The sequence below is a fragment of the Arvicola amphibius genome, chromosome 5 (assembly GCF_903992535.2).
Source record: "Arvicola amphibius chromosome 5, mArvAmp1.2, whole genome shotgun sequence".
Classification (NCBI taxonomy): Eukaryota; Metazoa; Chordata; class Mammalia; order Rodentia; family Cricetidae; genus Arvicola; species Arvicola amphibius.
This window is the reverse complement of record NC_052051.1, coordinates 10,987,406-11,005,308: the sequence shown is the minus strand read 5'-3', so window position 1 is coordinate 11,005,308 and position 17,903 is coordinate 10,987,406. Positions and strand designations below refer to the sequence as shown.

The 17,903-nt window shown below is 53.4% G+C and overlaps 1 protein-coding gene across 1 annotated transcript; it reads left to right on the top strand.

Moving 5' to 3' along the window:
• The first annotated feature begins 16,084 nt into the window (after positions 1-16,084).
• On the top strand, positions 16,085-17,515 carry Cebpb (CCAAT enhancer binding protein beta). Its single transcript, XM_038330856.2, has one exon. It carries the CDS (start codon positions 16,155-16,157, stop codon positions 17,049-17,051), a length of 897 nt encoding a protein of 298 aa, XP_038186784.1. The 5' UTR covers positions 16,085-16,154; the 3' UTR covers positions 17,052-17,515.
• Positions 17,516-17,903: the final 388 nt, after the last annotated feature.

Below are 17,903 nucleotides of genomic sequence, written 5' to 3'. Positions count from 1 at the left end.
AGCAAAAACAGATGAAAATAGTGTAAATTCAAATTCTGTAGCTCAGTGTCTGACATCTGGGGCTCATTCATGATCTTCTATGCTCTGAAAGGCTGGGACCATTTACCTCTCTGGTTTTGCCATCCACGGTACACACTGTCCCCCAGGCTTGGGTCGACTCCACTCCACACCCGTCACTGTCTCTCATGGTCTTTGCATAGCCCTGGCCCTTCCAATATCCTGGGTTCTTCACTGTGACTGAGGCATTGCCGATACCAGTGGCCTCCAGACCCATCCACAGGGACCCCACCCCGCTACATGGTGCCAAGTCTGAGCTTTGCTTTACGAATCCTTCAGTCCTGGGGTACCCACTGCAACTGAGGTTACACCTTCACCATGGCCACCTGGCCCCTCCTCTGTGACACTCTAATCCTGCCACATAGTGCCAAGTCCCGGTTGTTCTCTATGACTTCTTCATGCCTTCAAAACCATCACATGTGGGAGACTCGTACACATTGCCAAGTTTGGCTGAGATGCATCCATCTTGAGATGCAGCCTTGGCCCCTTCTGGACCACAGCTTCTGCGTGCTGACTCTGGGGAAACGCTTCCCAGAAGATTTCGCTACCACGATGCTTCTCTCCTCTTAATCGCTGCTCATTGTGTGCCCCACCTGACCAGCATCGATTGTCCCAGTGAAGCGGAGGTTTCATGTCAAATGAATGACCCAGGCTTTGACTGTCACATTTCCTGAACCTTCACAAGCCAGACCTTCACTGTCTGCTCAGCTCTCAGAAGTTCTTCCACAAGACAGTTAAGCGCTCAACGGCGGCGTTTCCAGCCCAAACCTCCAAAATCTTTCCTCACTTCTCACCCAAACCACATGGTCAGGTTCACTTCAACAACACTCTGCTCGCTCTAATTGGTATCTGTTGCTGTGATAAACTCTATGAACAAAAGCAACTTGGGCAAGAAAGGGTTTATTTTATATCAGACTTCCAAGTCACAACCGTCTTTGAGGAGGGCAAGTGGGAACCACAGATGGCGGCTCTCTCTCCCTTCCCATGTGACCCTGGGTTGTATTCATAACAAATGACCGGCTGTGGGGGACTCACGCACCTACTGTGAAAGCAAAGGCCAGGGGCAGGGAGGCTGGCAGAAGGTGCACTGTGGAGGCTTGGCGTCTTGAAGCAGGTGGCTCTGGACACAAGACTGTCTCTGGTTTCCACCCATGAAATGAGAGACGCAGCTCCTCAGGCTGCACATTGAGAGGTGGGGCAACATTCACAGGTGAATTGGATACCACGCACGGGAATCTGGACTCAGCGAAGGAGCTGTGTGGGGAAGGTTGGAGCTGAGCTTTCGGAAGAACCTTCCAGCTGCAGAGGCACCATGCGCTTCCTCTTAGCAGCCCATCTGTTACACCTGACCCACAGACCCACAGTCTCCCCTGGCATTCAAGGCCTCGGCAACCTTCTATCCTACCTCTGGACACCTCCCACTTTTAAAAGATACTTTCTACACTTAGTGTGTATGTGCACGCGTGCGTGTGTGTATAAACTATGGCATGTGGAAGTCAGGGGACATCTTGGAAGAGCTGAATCTCTCCTTGCATCATGTGGGTTCTGAGCATCAAGCTCAGGCTGCCGGCCTTGGTAGCAAGCACCTTTACCTACTTAGCCATCTTACGAGCTCCAGACTTTATGTTTATTGAGCAATTTAAGATTTATGGCACAACTGAGATAAAGTCCCGGGATATCTACAGGTCCTCCCAGCACGCACACTCAGCATGTCCTTTACCCCTACTGCTAGGGTGACGTCTGTGTCACGCCACACTAGTACAGATGGGGGATGTGGTTCTGTGAGTAGAATCCTTGCTTAGTATGTACCAAGCCCTGGATCTGGTCCATGGACCACAGAGACCAGGTGAAGTGGTACACACCTATGATCCCAGCACAGGGCATCCTCCCATTTTCCCTCCCAAGGCTGAGGTACAGGTTGGATGACCAAAGTTCTCAGGTCTATAAGTGACCTCTGTCCTGATGGCTGGACCCACCGCTGCACCTGCCACTTTTGAGCCCAGCTGAGCTGTCTCCCGGTCTCACTTCCTCCCTTTGTTGACCCAGGCAAGTCAAACAGGAGCTTCCAGGAACTGCTCCTTATTCCTCCTTGGCTAAGGTAGTGGAGTTGAAGTTGCCCTTTGACCCAGGAGCTGGGGACTGCCAGATCTCAGCTCAGAGGTACTGAGCTGCTGGGTAAGGGGCTGACTAGCATGACTATCTGTTTCTTTCTTGTTCCCTCTCTACCTCTCCCCTCCTTTCTTTTTAAGATTTTCTTACATTTATGAATGTCTAATGTCTTGCCTGGAGTTGGTGGGCTCTCTCATTCCACCTTGTTGGTCCTGGGGATCAAACACAGGTTCTTGAACTGGTAGCAATTCTCTTGCGATGACAGGCCTGTGCCACCATGCCCAGCTGGTCCCCATTTTCACGTGGACCTTGACATTCTTGCTGTTTGGGCTGGTGAGTGTCCCGTGCCACCATGTGTTCTGAGGGTCATTTCTAATGGCCCCTGGCCTCAGTGGGGTCAGGTGTCATTGACAATTCCTGTCCACCGCCCTCATCATGTTTTCTTCTCTTTTTTTTTCTTTAAAAGATTTATTATGTATACAGTGTCCTGTCTGCATGTACACCTGCAGGCCAGAGAGAGCACCAGATCTCATTACAGATGGTTGTGAGCCACCATATGGTGGCTGGGAATTGAACTCAGGACCTTTGGAAGAGCAGCCAGTGCTCTTAACCACTGAGCCATCTCTCCAGCCCCTCATCTGGTTTCCAAACCAGGAAATTGAACCTTAGCAGCAAGTTCTGTTCTCTCCATATTCTAATTGCCTTGATTGAGCCCACAGTGGAAGGAGCTGACTCACAAAAGTTGTCCTGACTCCACACTCATACCCCACACCCAGTAATAGTAAAATACCAAGGAAAGAAGGGAGGGATGGAAGGCAGGAAATGGGGCTGCATGTCACCAAGCATGCCCCCTCTTAGTCTCCAGCCCATGGATTACTCATGAGTTTAATTTTTTTCTCAAAAGAAAAGTGATCATCCAGTGCCCAGTGCCACAGCAATTCCACTCCGGGTGCACCCCACCGCCACCTCCAAGTACAACGCAGGATCTCAAAACAACTGTGCTGCTTTGACAGCAGCTGAGGAGGAGTCCCCTGGGAGCCCTGGGCAGCTGATAGCTGTCTAAACTGGGAGAGAGAGAGAGAGGGAGGGAGGGAGGGACGGAGGGAGGGATAGAGGGAGAGGGAGAGGGAGATTGTGTTAGCCTCGAGTCAAGCTGGTAGCACTAGGCTGGTCTGGGGGGGGGCAGGGCCTCTGCGGACTCACCTTAGGCTACGGTGGAAGCACCAACCATTTCTTTTTCCCTGGCATTTTGAAATTGTGCGGCTATGGGGCAGGGGACTCGGCTCAGTTGGTAGAGTCCTCGTCCTGGGTCCCACCCCATACCTGTGGTGATGCTCACCTATCACACCAGCAAGGCAGAGGCTGGAAGATCCTGAGTTCAAGGTCGTCCTCGGCTAGTAATGAGGTTGGGGGTAGCCTGGACTATGTAAGACCCTGTCACAATCACCGCGATCATAGCAACAATAAATACTAAAACCACGGTAAAATACACAGAAAGCTTACCGTCTTAACCATTTTAACAGTTTTGTTTTTTTTTTTAAAGATTTATTTATTTATTATGTATACAACATTCCTTCCCTGTATGCTTGCATGCCAGAAGAGATCACCAGATCTCATTATAGACGGTTGTGAGCCACCATGTGGTTGCTGGGAATTGAACTCAGGACCTCTGGAAGAGCAGCCAGTGCTCTTAACCTCTGAGCCATCTCTCCAGCCCCAACAGTTTTGGGTTTTTTTTGTTTTTTTTTTTTTGTTTTTTTTTTTTTTGGTTTTTCGAGACAGGGTTTCCCTGTAGTTTCTAGAGCCTGTCCTGGAACTAGCTCTTGTAGACCATGCCTCCCGAGTGCTGGGATTAAAGGCGTGCGCCACCACCGCCCGGCTCAGATTCTCATTCTTGAATGGTGTGTGCACACATGAGTTTATCAAGAGGCTAATTCTTTTTTTTTTTCTCTTTTGCTTCCCCCACACTCAAATATAAATATGATAGTAGGTGCTAGACCAGCCACTTTGGCCCATGAGATGGAAATTTCCGATTGCACACAAGACAGAAAGAGAGTCGGTCCCTGAAAGCAAAAGTCCACTGTATTCTAGGTCATTTTCCTCTGCCTACTGAACAGGAGTGGAGGCTCCGCCCCTCCCCGCTGCAGACTACTGCAGTTTAGCTGCAGTTTGGGCGCGCGCGGGGTCCGGGGGTGGGGGCAGGCGGCAAAGCCCTCACGCAGAAGAAATTCATGGTTACAGAGAAGCAGTTCCCAGGTGTCTGGTATATTAGCTTGCTGTGTGTCCTTGGCTAACCTCCTGCCCTCTCTGGGCCCTACTTTCCTTAGCTGTCAGTTTTTGAAACAGTGTAATCTAATAATTTTAAGGGTGGCTTTTACTCTTTGAGATTCTGTTTCTAGCCTGTGAACAAAGATGCAAAGATGCAGCTGCAGCTTTGTTTGAGGTGCAACATCTTGCAGACTGCCTGGGAGGTAAAGTCCCCCTCCCCCAAACACAGACACTACAGACATCCGGCATATTTGCGCTGGGGCTTTCTGGTCTAACTGTGGCCAGGGAATTCTGGCGACACCTGCTGGCAGATTTCGGGACTTCAACTTGCGTGGTTGTTAAGGGGGTTTTCAAACCCAGCTTTGGTTCCTTATGGGCAACTGAGGAAAGAGCCTGGGTGTCGAGATTAAAATCACGGATCTAAGATCGAATTCCAGTCTCCGCTCCGGGCGCGCAAGAGCGAGCCTATTTTAGCCTACTTCCTATGAACACAGGAACTGGGCTCTGGACTGCAAGAAAGTATTCGTTCATTGATACTTTAACTGGGGCAATAACCAAGCACCTAGGACTGGAGAATCTCACCAAGGTGCTAAGCACACAGGCTTGGGTCCTGTCCCCTAGAGACTAAACCAATGAATGTGCCCAGTGGGACGCTGGAGCTGGGTGACAAATCGTCAACAGGGCACAATCTAGAGCAGTGGTTCTCAGTCTTAATGCTGTGACCCTGTAGTACAGTTCCACATGTTGTTTCACCACATGTTGTGGTGACCTCCAGCCATAAAACCGTTTTGTTGCTACTTTATAACTGTAATGTTGCTACTGTTAATGTAAATATCTGTTTTCCCATGGTCTTGGGTGACTTCCAAAGGGGTCACAACCCACAGGTTGGGAGACGCTGACCTTGGATCACCTGAGAATGTTTGTGAGAGATGTCTTGATTGAATGACTGATGTAAAAGTCCTAGCCACTGTGGGTGGCACCATTCCATGGGCTTGGGAATGTAGAGAGGGCCTCTATGCTGACGCTCATTGCTCCCTGTGGACATGATGTTCAGCTGCTTCCAGCTCCCGTGCCCCTGTGACCTCTCCAGATGATGGACAGGAACCTGGGATTATGAGCTGCGTAAACCCTTTCTTCCTTAAACTGATTTTGTCAGAGAACTGAGGAATCAGCCTCCCTAGTAGGTCTCCAGATAGGGAGAGGGACCACAGCTATGCAATAAAGGTGGTGAGTTCCCAAGATGGCTGTCCTCTTCCTCAACTTCCTGACTTGAGACAAAAACCATGGGTTTCCAAAACATGGCAGGACAAAAAGAATGGCAGATGTTTTATGAGTTAGGTTCTCAGGAGGATGAGACGGGACGGGTGCCCTGAGGACAGCAAGATCTTGTCAAAAAATAAAATGAGGGGCTGGAGAGATGGCTCAGAAGTTAAGAGAACTGACTGCTGTTCCGGAGGTCCTGAGTTCAATTCCCAGAAACCACATGATGGCTCACACCCATCTATAATGAGATCTGGTGCCCAGAACACTATATACATAATAAATTTTAAAAAAAGAAAAAAATAAAATGAAAGAAGAAAAAGAAAGAGTAACTGTTCCAGGCACAGGACAAGAGAGAGGCAACAGCGACAGGCAGGCCATACCTGCACCTTAGAGGACATTGCTGGGGCCAGCGGTGCCATCCAAGTGAGCGGAAGACACCAAGAAGCCTTGGGCTGTATTTTTTTGCGAAGCTCTGTTCTCGGCAAAACTACTGAGGTGTTCGGAGGGAAGGTGCTGACCCGGCACTGATGCTGCAACAGCTCAGAGAAAACATTAAATGCCTGTGTGAAGCTAGACACTGTAGGACACCACACAGCAACTGTGTAACTCATCTCTAAATCTCAAACTGTCTCATAATTAAAACATTTAAAAGGTGAATGGGTCCATCCCCAGCAGCACATAAACTGGGTGTGCCAATGCACACCTGCAGTCCCAGCACCATGGCAGTGAAGGCAGGTGCATCAGAAGGTCAAGGTCATCTTCAGCTACATAGTGAGTTTGAGGCCAGCCTGAGCTACACAAGACCTTGTGGCCAGGCCTGTAATCCCAGCTATAGGGTAAACTGAGGTAGTAAGAATGGAAGTTCGCTTATAGAAGGGAAAATGGGAAGTACACTTGAATACATTGGCACAGGAGACCACTTCCTAAATATAATCTGAGTAGCACAGACACTGAGGGAAACAATTAATAAATGGGACCTCCTGAAACTGAAAATCTTCTGTAAAGCAAAGGACATGGTCAACAAGACAAAACAACAGCCTACAGAATGGGAAAAGATCTTCACTAACCCCACATCAGACAGAAGGCTGATCTCCAAAATATATAAAGAACAGGAAATTGGTCATCAAAAGAACAAATAATCCAATAAAAATGGGGTACAGACCTAAACAGAAACCTCTCAACAGAGGAATCTAAAATGGCTGAAAGACACTTAAGGAAATGCTCAACATCCTTAGTCATCAGAGAAATGCAAATCAAAATAACTCTGAGATTCCATCTTACATCTGTAAGAATGGCTAAGATTAAAAACACTGATGACAGCTTATACTGGAGAGGTTGTGGGGTAAAGGGAACACTTCTGCATTGCTGGTGGGAGTGCAAACTGCTTTGAATATCAGTATGGAAATTTCTCAGAAAATTAGAAAACAACCTACCTCAAGACCAAGCAATACCACTTTTGAGGATGCTCAATCACACCACAAGGACATGTGCTCAACTATGTTTATAGCAACATTATTTCTCATAGCCAGAACTTGAAAACAACCTAAATGCCCCTCTACCGAAGAATGGATAAAGAAAATGTGGACACAATGGAGTACTACACAGCAGAAAAAAAATGACATCTTGAAATTTGTGGGCAAATGAATGGATCTAGAAAATGTCATATGAGTTAGGTAACCCAGACCCAGAAATACAAATATCATATGTACTCACTCATAAGAGGCTTTAGACATGAAGCAAAGAAAAACCAGCCTACACTTCACAACCCCAGAGAACCTAGACAACAAAGAGGACTTAAGAGAGACATACATAGATCTAATCTACATGGAAAGTAGAAAAAGACAAGATCTCCTGAGTAAATTGGGAGCATGGGGACCATGGGAGAGGGTAGAAAGGGAGGGTAGTGGAGAAAAAATATATATAACTCAAAAAAAACCCTTAAAAAATGGAAGTTCAAAGACAGCTTGGGCAGCTAGAGGGCTGGAGAGTTGGCTCAGCGGTTAAAGAGAGCTTGCTGTTTTTGCAGAGGATCTGGGTTCGATTCCCAGCGCTTACATGTTGGCTCACAACCATCCTAGAACTCCAGTTCTAGGGCACAGAACACCTTTTTATGAATTTTGTTTTGTTTTTCGAGACAGGGTTTCTCTGTGTAGCTTTGGAGCCTTTTCTGGAACTCACTCTGTAGACCAGGCTAGCCTCGAACTCACAGAGATCCACCAGCCTCTGCCTCCCAAGTGCTGGGATTAAAGGCGTGTGCCACCACCACCACCACCACCACCCGGCCTCTTCTGAACTTTTTAGGGACCAGATATGCACGTGGTATACACACATGCAGACAAAACACCCCCACACATACAATACATACATCTAAAAATAAAGATTTAAAAAACGTTAGGGCTGAGCAACATTAGTGAGTAAGCTCATTTGTTGCTAGACTTGACCCTATGATGGAGGGAGAGAACTCTCATAAGTTGTCCTCTGACCTTTACCTGTCCCCGCCGAATGCCTGCACCTCCTACACAAATAAGTGCAACTTTTAGAAGTTTTAAAAAAAGCGACTTGGAGGGGGTCCTAAGTTTCATCTCCAAAACCAAGATATCGTCGGGGCGGGCGGGAGGTGAGGGACGGAGGGTCAGTACACGGAAAGCCACCCCCTTGCAGGATGCTTGCCCATGCAGACGGTGTGCACACAGATGTCCAGTTGGGTGGGCGAGGGCTCCCTGGGGAGGAGCAGAGTAGGTGCACCTGGTGAGCATCCTTAGGGTCATCTATTGGGTGTGACCGGATGTCAGGCCACAGCGGGCGGAAGCGCCCTCTGGCGGCAGCTCTGTGTACTGCACCTGAGGGCGCACTCAGGGTGGTGGCCCATCACTGCCGCTGAACCTCATTGGTGGAGGCACAGAGATTCGGCTGACCTCGAGGGACGCACAGAAGAGGGAAGGGTTAGTTTGCCTTGGCTAACCAGGGACAGGAAAGGGTGACGGGGGTGGGGGTGATGGGGATGAGGGAACAGGCAAATGTTGGTGGCAGGCTTTCTTACCCCTCCTGTTGTGGTCTGTATTTGAAGTGTCCTCCGGATGTTGAAGGCTTGGCCTGGAGTGTGGGCGGGGGTGAGGGAGCAGTGCTACTGAGAGAGTTGGACATCACTAGGGGCTAATCCATGAGGATCAAGCTGGACTCTTAGGCTGTTAGGGAAGTGGGCACTGAGGGCATGCCCTCTCCTCTCTCTGCCTCCTCATGCCTACAGCCTTGTTTACCGTTTCTCTGTGGGTCTTTCTGCCGTGATGCTTCAGCTTGGCAGCAGTGGAGACAAGGTCTCCGAAACTGTCAGCCACAGCGGTCTCCTCCTGCCTCTGCCTCCTGAGTACTGGGATTAAGTGTGTGCACCATCACTGCCTGGCTAAAGATTCATTCATTCATGGTTTTTCGAGACAGGGTTTCTCTGTGTAGCCCTGACTGTTCTGGAACTCCCTGCCTCCCACGTGCTAGGATTAAAGACATCTGCCACCACCGCCCAGCTAAAGATTTATTTCTTAAAATTTGATTTTTTATGTGTATAGGTGTTTTTTTCCTTCATGTATGTAGGTATACCACATGGCATGCAGTGCTTGCAGAGGCCAGAAGAGGGTGTCAGGCCATCTGGAACTATAGTTACAGATGGCTGTGAGCCACCATTGGGTGCTGGGAATGGAGCCAGGTCCTCTAGAGAGCAGCTAGTTCTCTTAACCTCTGAGATTGTCTCTCCAGATCCTCTGGGGCTGTCTCTCTTTATTGTTGAGTCTCATGTAGTACAGGTTGGCCCCAAAGTCTCTATAGCACAGGCTGGCCCTGAACTCCTGGTCTTCCCACCTTCACCTCCCGTGTGCTGCAATTACAGGCATGCAGCACCTTGGGAGTCAGGCTCTCTCCTCCCACATGAGTTTCAGGGGCTGGATCATGGCCCTAGGCTGCAGTCTACCTGCTGGGTCACGCAGTCACTGACACGAAGGTCACAAGGGTGGAGGTCTTTTGCTTCAACCTCATCCTGGCGTCAGGGCTGGACCAAGGCTGTAACCTCTGTCCTGGTGCCACCCTTGGATGTAAGTCTAAGAAGATAGGTTCCATTTCTACGCTACCTGCAAAACCTGTTTCCATGTCAGAAGCATGTTCTGGGAGGCACAGAGAAAGGGCCACATGAGGGGGACACTAGGAACGCCCATGTGGACCGTGTACTAAGGTGACATAGAAAACCATGTAGGGAGACCACAAGGGGAAGAAAACACTGCCTGGGGGCAACTGAGGAAGGGAGGACTGTGGTCACAGACACACTACTCAGCCAGACATCAGCCATGGCAAATGATAAGGGTTTCTATGGCGCCCCCTCCCTCACAAGGCTTCACTCTGTAGCCCAGGCTGGTCCCAACTTCATGTAGCCGAGGCAGGAGCTCTCTTAGCTCAGTCTCCTGAGTGCCAGGTTTATAGGCCATGAGCCAGGCTAAAATAGAGTTTAAGCCAGTGGATTTTGGGGTACACTGCCTGACCCTACCCATGCTCCCACTTTCTCATGTCTCTCATTCTAAGTAGGAGCTTCCACCCTCCCTCAAAAACACAGCAGAGTCCAACCCACAGTGTTTGTTTCTTCAGTTAACAAGTGACCGTAGAGGGGGCCTGGCAGATGGCTCAGTGGTTAAGAGCACTGGCTGCTTTTCCGGAAGACGCAGGTTCAGTTCCCAGCACCCACATGATGGCTCACAACCGTCCCTAGCTCCAGGGGATTTGACACCCCCTTTTGGCCTCTGCAGAAAGCAGGCACTCATGCAGGCAAAACACCCACACACGTTAAAAACAAAACAGAACAAATCAATAGATTGTAGAGATGACTGCCACTCGTTACAATGGTCACCAGCCCCAGGATGAGATGTAAATATTGGAATTCAAGCCAGGTGTGGTGGCGCACGCTTGTCATCCCGGTGGAGGCAAGGGGGTCAGGCTGGCCTGGGCTACATGAGTCTGTCTCAAAAACAAAGCCACTAAACAAACACACACGCAGTAAAAATCTGCTCTTCAGCGGCATCAACCAGGCCCCAGGGGCTGATCTGACACAGGGAGAGGTTGTCCCAGCATACCAGAAAGTTCTGTTGGACAGCATTGTCCCGCTCCTCCCCCACAAAGCCACCTCATCCCTTTACATTCTAGGGACAACACCCGTGTGACGTCATAAGCACTGGTGCATGGCCACCTCTCTCTGTCTTTGTAAATGAACTGGTATTTCTAGGTCAGCAAAAGGTATCTTTTTTTTTTTTTAAGTTAGGGTCTCACTGTGTAGCCCAGGCTGGCCTTGAACTCAGAGATCCACCTGCCTCTGCCTTAAGAGTGCTGGTTTTAAAGGTGTGCACTACTGTGCGCCCAAACCTTGAACTCTTGATCCTTTTGCCTCTGCCTCCTGGGTGCAGGATCACAGGGCCTGCGTCGCAATGCCTGGTGCTTCTGGAGTTACTCAGTGAGGTCATTTTCCTCTCACGCTTTCCGATTCCTTTGCTCAGGAGGCCACAGACTTGCTACGGCACAGACATCCGAATCAGTCATCCTCCGGCGTCAGGGCTTTAGACGAAAAGATGCTCGTCATTACAGGGATGCTGACGTTTGAAGGTGTGGCTGTGGGCTCTACGCAGGATCTCAGAAGACCCCGAGAAAGCAAGAGGCAGTCTGGACTATGTGCACAAGATGGCGTCCTCACTGTCATTGCTGACTGCTGAATCCAGGGGAGGGATGTCTCACATCTTCTCTCTTTTTTTTTTTTTTGTTTTTCGAGACAGGGTTTCTCTGTAGCTTTGGAGCCTGTCCTGGAACTAGCTCTTGTAGACCAGGCTGGCCTCGAACTCACAGAGATCCGCCTGCCTCTGCCTCCCGAGTGCTGGGATTAAAGGTGCCACCACCGCCCGGCTACATCTTCTCTTTTGACCAGGGTCTCAGTGCAAAGCTAAGACTGATCTGGAAAAAAAGCAAACCTCCTGGCTCAGCCTTCCAAGGGCTGTGGTTACAAGTCACAGCCACGGAGAGGAACAAGAAAAGCCGAGAGCCAGACAAAGCAGCTCGACCTTTATGGAGTCATTCACCAGACCTCTCCTGCTGTGGTTCAGACCCCAGAGGCACAGCACCCCATCCCCATCAGCACATCTCAATGGCCTCATCTTCAGTAGGTCCTGAAGGTGACCTCCTCCCCCCAGGCCCACCCTCACCTCCTGCCTGGTGGATGTCTTTCCCTCGTTGACCTATAGCATAGACCATGCCCTACAAGGAGCCAGAGGGGTCCATCACAGGTTCTGTTCCGTCTCTTGGTCCCCATAACAGGCAGTCTCTATGACAACGGCCAGCAAAGCTGTGATGTGGTCTTTGGTTGGCCGTTTCTCTGCTTGCTAGAGACCCGTACTATCTGGTACGGGCTTCTGTACTTATGTCACCCCCCACCGTACCCTATGACATTCAGGTCCCCAGCATTGATCCCCATTCCCGCAGTGTTTTCCCAGAGTCTGATTTTATCCACGCATTGTGTGTCTCTAGGATTAGAACCATAGTTTAAAAAGTTTGGTGAGCTAACTACACAAAGGCTGAGTGCCTTTTGTCCATCTCTTGGACATCTGTACTTCTCTTAGTGGCGCGCTCATATCCTGTGAGTGTGATATATACCCACACCCACAGAACCAGTCCCCTCGATAGCGAATCACGGCACCCAGATGGACCCAAAAGATAACAAGTCACTCCTGCAGTTCCAGGACTTGCCACGTGGTGGCAGCAGACACACAGGCAAGTTTCACAGAGGGCGGTTATGCTGAGGCTGGCAGGCTGGGATTGAAGACAGCACAGCGCAGTGGGGGGAAACTGAGGCCTCAGAGAGGAGACCTGGTGGTTTCCTTCTTGGCTTGTTTTTCTTGGTTGGGAGCGAAACCCAGGCCCTGGTATGTGTGGGGAGTGTTCTAACCTAGCGAGGCTCAGATGTGGGGCAGGGGTGCTGGCCAGCACCAGCTTTGTGGGAGAAGTCATGATGAGGCCAGTTTCCATACCTGCCTGCTGTGTGGCGTCTTCATGGCTGCCACCATCAAGGCCCACGTGGGGCTGGCTGTACGGAGGTGTGAGTCACCTGTCGGAGAGGGCCAAAGGGGCCCAGATATAGGACATTCCGCATCCCCATGCTAAAATGCCAGGGCCACAATAATGGTCAGAGAACCACTGTAAGGAGGGTCCCCACAGGAACAAAAGGGGTTCCCTGACCCCTTTCACTAGAGACCCACCTGCTCTGAGTCACAGCTGCTGCCTGCAGGCTGGGGGAGGGGGTCTCAGCTTCAGCCTTCCCTCCTACAGATACCTAAGAGTCTGGGGGCAGCAGAGGGCATGCAGCCCACGCTGGAAATGCCCATCGCCTTGGCAACCACCATGGCCACAGTCACCACACCAGTTCAGGGCTCCAGGTTTAAAAGAACCATGGTGTGACATTTGCTTTTCCGTGTTAGGAATGAATTCACTTAAAGAGGCAGCTGGGCCTGAGAGCTTTTAAAGCCTGTCATCCCAGCTACTCTGGAGGGTGAAGGAGAAGGATCCCAAGTTCAAGGCCAGCTTGAGCAACTTATCAAGACCCTGTCTCAGAAGGAAAAGAAAAAAAAAAAAAAGAGGGCTGGGTGTAGCTCACTGGCAGAGCGTGTGCAAGACCCAAGCTTCCAACTCCAGAACCGTGACAAGAACGGAACATAAACTCCCAAGCACACCATGATGGTGTCAGGCTAGCCCATTTCTATGTTGATTTGCCCACATTGGGGGTCTTTGTAGCCCAGGTTCCTCCAAACATGAGGGTGGGACAGGGAGAGGGGAGGAACTGGCCCTGGATGGGGAAGGCCAGCTATGCCAGCTGCTCAGTCCTGGTGGGGCCTTGGGGCCCCGGGGAAGGGCTGGCAGCGATGGCGAGGTGGAGGCACCACCTGCTGAGCCGGGAAACAAGGGCACACTCCTCAGGCCTCCCTGTGAGACACTTAGGTCGGCCTTGGGTGGGTGAGCTCCAGCAGGGAGGCTGCTGAGAGGCCAGCTGGCCCAATCTGGAGGCCAGCGAGCCAAGCTCTTTGATGAGGTGGAGTGTGGCCTCTGGGGCCTGAATCACCCTGGAGTCCCTGTGTGACCCGAGTCACCTTTCTCTAGACCTCAGTTTACTGGTAGGACTTTACCCCAAGGGGAGACTTTCTCCACCACCACTGCTTTCCCACCATGACCTTGAGCCAGCACCTCGCTCGGTTGAGCCTGTGTCCTCACCTGTAAAGCAGAGAGCAGGGCCCACCTGCAAATGACCAGGAGCAGGAAATGAGTGTCAAACATGGCAGCGCAGAGAGGGTGGAGGACCGGCTTAGGACACATAGCAGGTGCCTGCATTACTGTATTAGCCTCCCCAGGTCTTGGTGCATCTCCCCAGAACCCAGAAATGCTGGGCAGGAAGCTAAGGCTCGGAAAGGGGAGCCAGTTTGCCCGAGGCCACACCCAGCTGAAACAGTGGGCAAAAAGAGAGAAGTTGGGCCAGGGAGATGGCTCAGCGGTCTAAGGTACTTACGACCAAGCCTGACGACCTTAGTCTACTCTCCAGGACCCACATGATGGAAGGAGAGACCTGACTGCCACAAGCTCTCGGACCTTCACGTGCAAGTTGTGACACATGTACACAGCAAATAAATAAATGTAATTAAAAAGAAAAAAGGTCCCTGGGGGGGGGGGGTTGATGTGGGGAGGAGGCAGCAGGGACAGACAGAGGAGTGGCCAAGTAAGATGGGCTTTCAGGACAGAGGTATGGGGGGCAGGGGCTTAGGGTTTAGGGAATCTGGGAGGGCTTCCTAGAGTAGGGTTGAGGGACAGTGTTCAGGGGGGAACAGGAAGTGTGCTCCTCTACTGGCCAGTGGGGACAAGGTGGACTCAGGACTTCCACTGTGCCTAGGCCAGCCTCCTGAAGGCCAGGCTCCGGGAAACTGAGGGAAAGTGGCTGAGAGGCTGGGAGAAACTGTCACCAGTGGTGGATAAGGGAGAGCCCTTCAGGGGAGCCTCAGTGTCCCACTTCACAGCCAGGCCTGGCTGGGTGGCCCTGGGGATGTCACCACGCCTCTCTGGGCCCTGATCCCTTCCTGGCCCAGAGGCTGCTGGGAAGGCAGGGAAGGCCAGAAAGCCGCAGGCAGGGCAAGTGTCTTATCCCTTCCCTCCCTCCCCCCAACCCCCAAGGGCATAGGGAGATGTCATTTCTCCAGCTCTTGGGGGCGGAGGTCACCCCAGCTCAGCAGATAACGCTGAAGGTTGAGCAACGCCCCGGCAGCCTGCTGAGGCCAGGGCTGGGGTCAATGGGTCGGGGGTCAGCCCAAGGCAGGTTGGCAGCTCCTGCCTGAGTGGCCCGGCTGGGAGTGGCAGAAGGGTGGGCTGCACGAGCTGCCCTGGGCTGCTTTGAAAGGCTCCCACCAAGGCTGGGGACTGTTCGAATGCACAGAGGGCTGCTTCCCCAGCCTGCAGGGTGAGCGCTGGCTTCTCATGGTTGGAGTTGGGGCTAGCTCCCACCCCAACCACCTGAGAAGCCTGCAGCCTCTGCGCAGGGCTGCGCACAGGTCTTCGAAATGCAACCGTGTCCCTGGTACTCTATTTGGGGGTCCATTTCTCTCTGACACCGGGACTGCTTTTAACAATATCAACAGCCTCCACGGAGGCAGCGCAGAGAGGCAAAGTGACTCACCCATAGACACACACAGTGTGGCAGAACCCCCACCCCTGCCACCTTTGCGGAGAAGCGCGGGGAGTGGCGTAGGCAGTTGCGGAGGGCGGGCCAGGCATAGGGAGGAGGATTGGGATCTGGGGACAGCAGGCATGGGGGGGGGGGCGTGCACCCGGTGGAGGGCTGTGCTTCCCAGGAATTGGGGGCCGAGAGAGGTGGGCAGCACCTGGGTGGGTGGGGTGGACATGTACCGGGAGGAAGACTGCTCCCTGGGAGTTGGGGGCCGGGGACAGGGGGCAGGATCCGGGGCTTAGGGTCGTGCACCGGCTGGAACGCTCTGCTTCCCAGGAGTCGGGGGGCCCGGGACAGCGGACCGGCGCGGAGACTAGCCACCGCGTCCTCCAGCAGAGGGCGGGCGGCGGCCGCGCTCCTCAGAGTTGCCGAGGGGCGGGAAGGGGGCGGGCCGGCGTCTCCCGCGTCCGTGGCGATCGCGGGGCTGGCGGGGCGCCCGGGACACCGCTCAGTGTCCCCGCGCGCAGACCCCCGCCGGGCCCCGCTCCCCGCCGCGCCCTCTCGCGCTCCCGCGGCCAGGCAATGACGCGCACTGGCCGGGCGGCGGGAGGGGCCGGGGCGGCCCCGGCGTGACGCAGCCTTGTTGCCAGGCGCCGCCTTATAAACCTCCCTCTCGGCCGCCGCCGAGCCGAGTCCGAGCCGCGCACGGGACCGGGACGCAGCGGAGCCCGCGGGCCCCGCGTTCATGCACCGCCTGCTGGCCTGGGACGCAGCATGCCTCCCGCCGCCGCCCGCCGCCTTTAGACCCATGGAAGTGGCCAACTTCTACTACGAGCCCGACTGCCTGGCCTACGGGGCCAAGGCGGCCCGCGCCGCGCCGCGCGCCCCCGCCGCCGAGCCGGCCATCGGCGAGCACGAGCGCGCCATCGACTTCAGCCCCTACCTGGAGCCGCTCGCGCCCGCCGCGGACTTCGCTGCGCCCGCGCCCGCGCCCGCGCACCACGACTTCCTTTCCGACCTCTTCGCCGACGACTACGGCGCCAAGCCGGCTAAGAAGCCGGCCGACTACAGTTACGTGAGCCTCGGGCGCGCGGGCGCCAAGGCCGCGCCGCCCGCCTGCTTCCCGCCGCCGCCTCCCGCCGCGCTTAAGGCGGAGCCGGGCTTCGAACCCGCGGACTGCAAGCGCGCGGACGACGCGCCCGCCATGGCGGCCGGGTTCCCGTTCGCCCTGCGCGCCTACCTGGGCTACCAGGCGACGCCGAGCGGCAGCAGCGGCAGCCTGTCCACGTCGTCGTCGTCCAGCCCGCCCGGCACGCCGAGCCCCGCCGACGCCAAGGCCGCGCCCGCCGCCTGCTTCGCGGGGCCGCCGGCCGCGCCCGCCAAGGCCAAGGCCAAGAAGGCAGTGGACAAGCTTAGCGACGAGTACAAGATGCGGCGCGAGCGCAACAACATCGCGGTGCGCAAAAGCCGCGACAAGGCCAAGATGCGCAACCTGGAGACGCAGCACAAGGTGCTGGAGCTGACGGCCGAGAACGAGCGGCTGCAGAAGAAGGTGGAGCAGCTGTCGCGAGAGCTCAGCACCCTGCGGAACTTGTTCAAGCAGCTGCCCGAGCCGCTGCTGGCCTCGGCGGGTCACTGCTAGCGCGCCGGGGGGGTGCCGTGGGGGGCGCCGCCGCGGCCACCGTGGGCACCGTGCGCCCTGCCCCGCGCGCGCCTGCTCCGCGCGCACCGAGGGCCCCGTGCGTGCCCCGCGCGCACCTGCACCTGCACCGAGGGGACACCGTGGGCACCGCGCGCACGCACCTGCACCGCGCACCCGGTTTCAGGACTTGATGCAATCCGGATCAAACGTGGCTGAGCGCGTGTGGACACGGGACTGACGCAACACACGTGTAACTGTCAGCCGGGCCCTGAGTAATCACTTAAAGATGTTCCTGCGGGGTTGTTGCTGTTGATGTTTTTGGTTTTTTTCGTTTTTGTTTTTTCTTTTTGGTCTTATTATTTTTTTGTATTATAAAAAAGTTCTATTTCTATGAGAAAAGAGGCGTATGTATATTTTGAGAACCTTTTCCGTTTCGAGCATTAAAGTGAAGACATTTTAATAAACTTTTTTGGAGAATGTTTAAAAGCCTTTTGGGGGCAGTAGTTGGCTTTTGAAAAAAATTTTTTCTTCCCTTCTGACTTTGGATTTATGCGAGATTTTGTTTTTGTGTTTCTGGTGTGTAGGGGGCTGCGGTTATTTTTGGGTTGTGTGTGGTGGTGGGTGGGGGTGTCGCATCTGGGTTTTTCTCTTCCCCTGGCAGATGGGGTACCAGCCCCTCCCCCCAGGAGAAGGAGCAGAGTGCTGGGTCAGGAAATCAGGGTGACTCAGCACCCATGGGTGCTGGGGACCTTGCTAGAAACGCTGCTTGGGACGGGGTTGGTTCTGGGTGTCAGGCTTGTGTTGGGGACCAGGCAGGCAGTGACTCTGTAGAAAGGGCTGGTCCAGACAGCC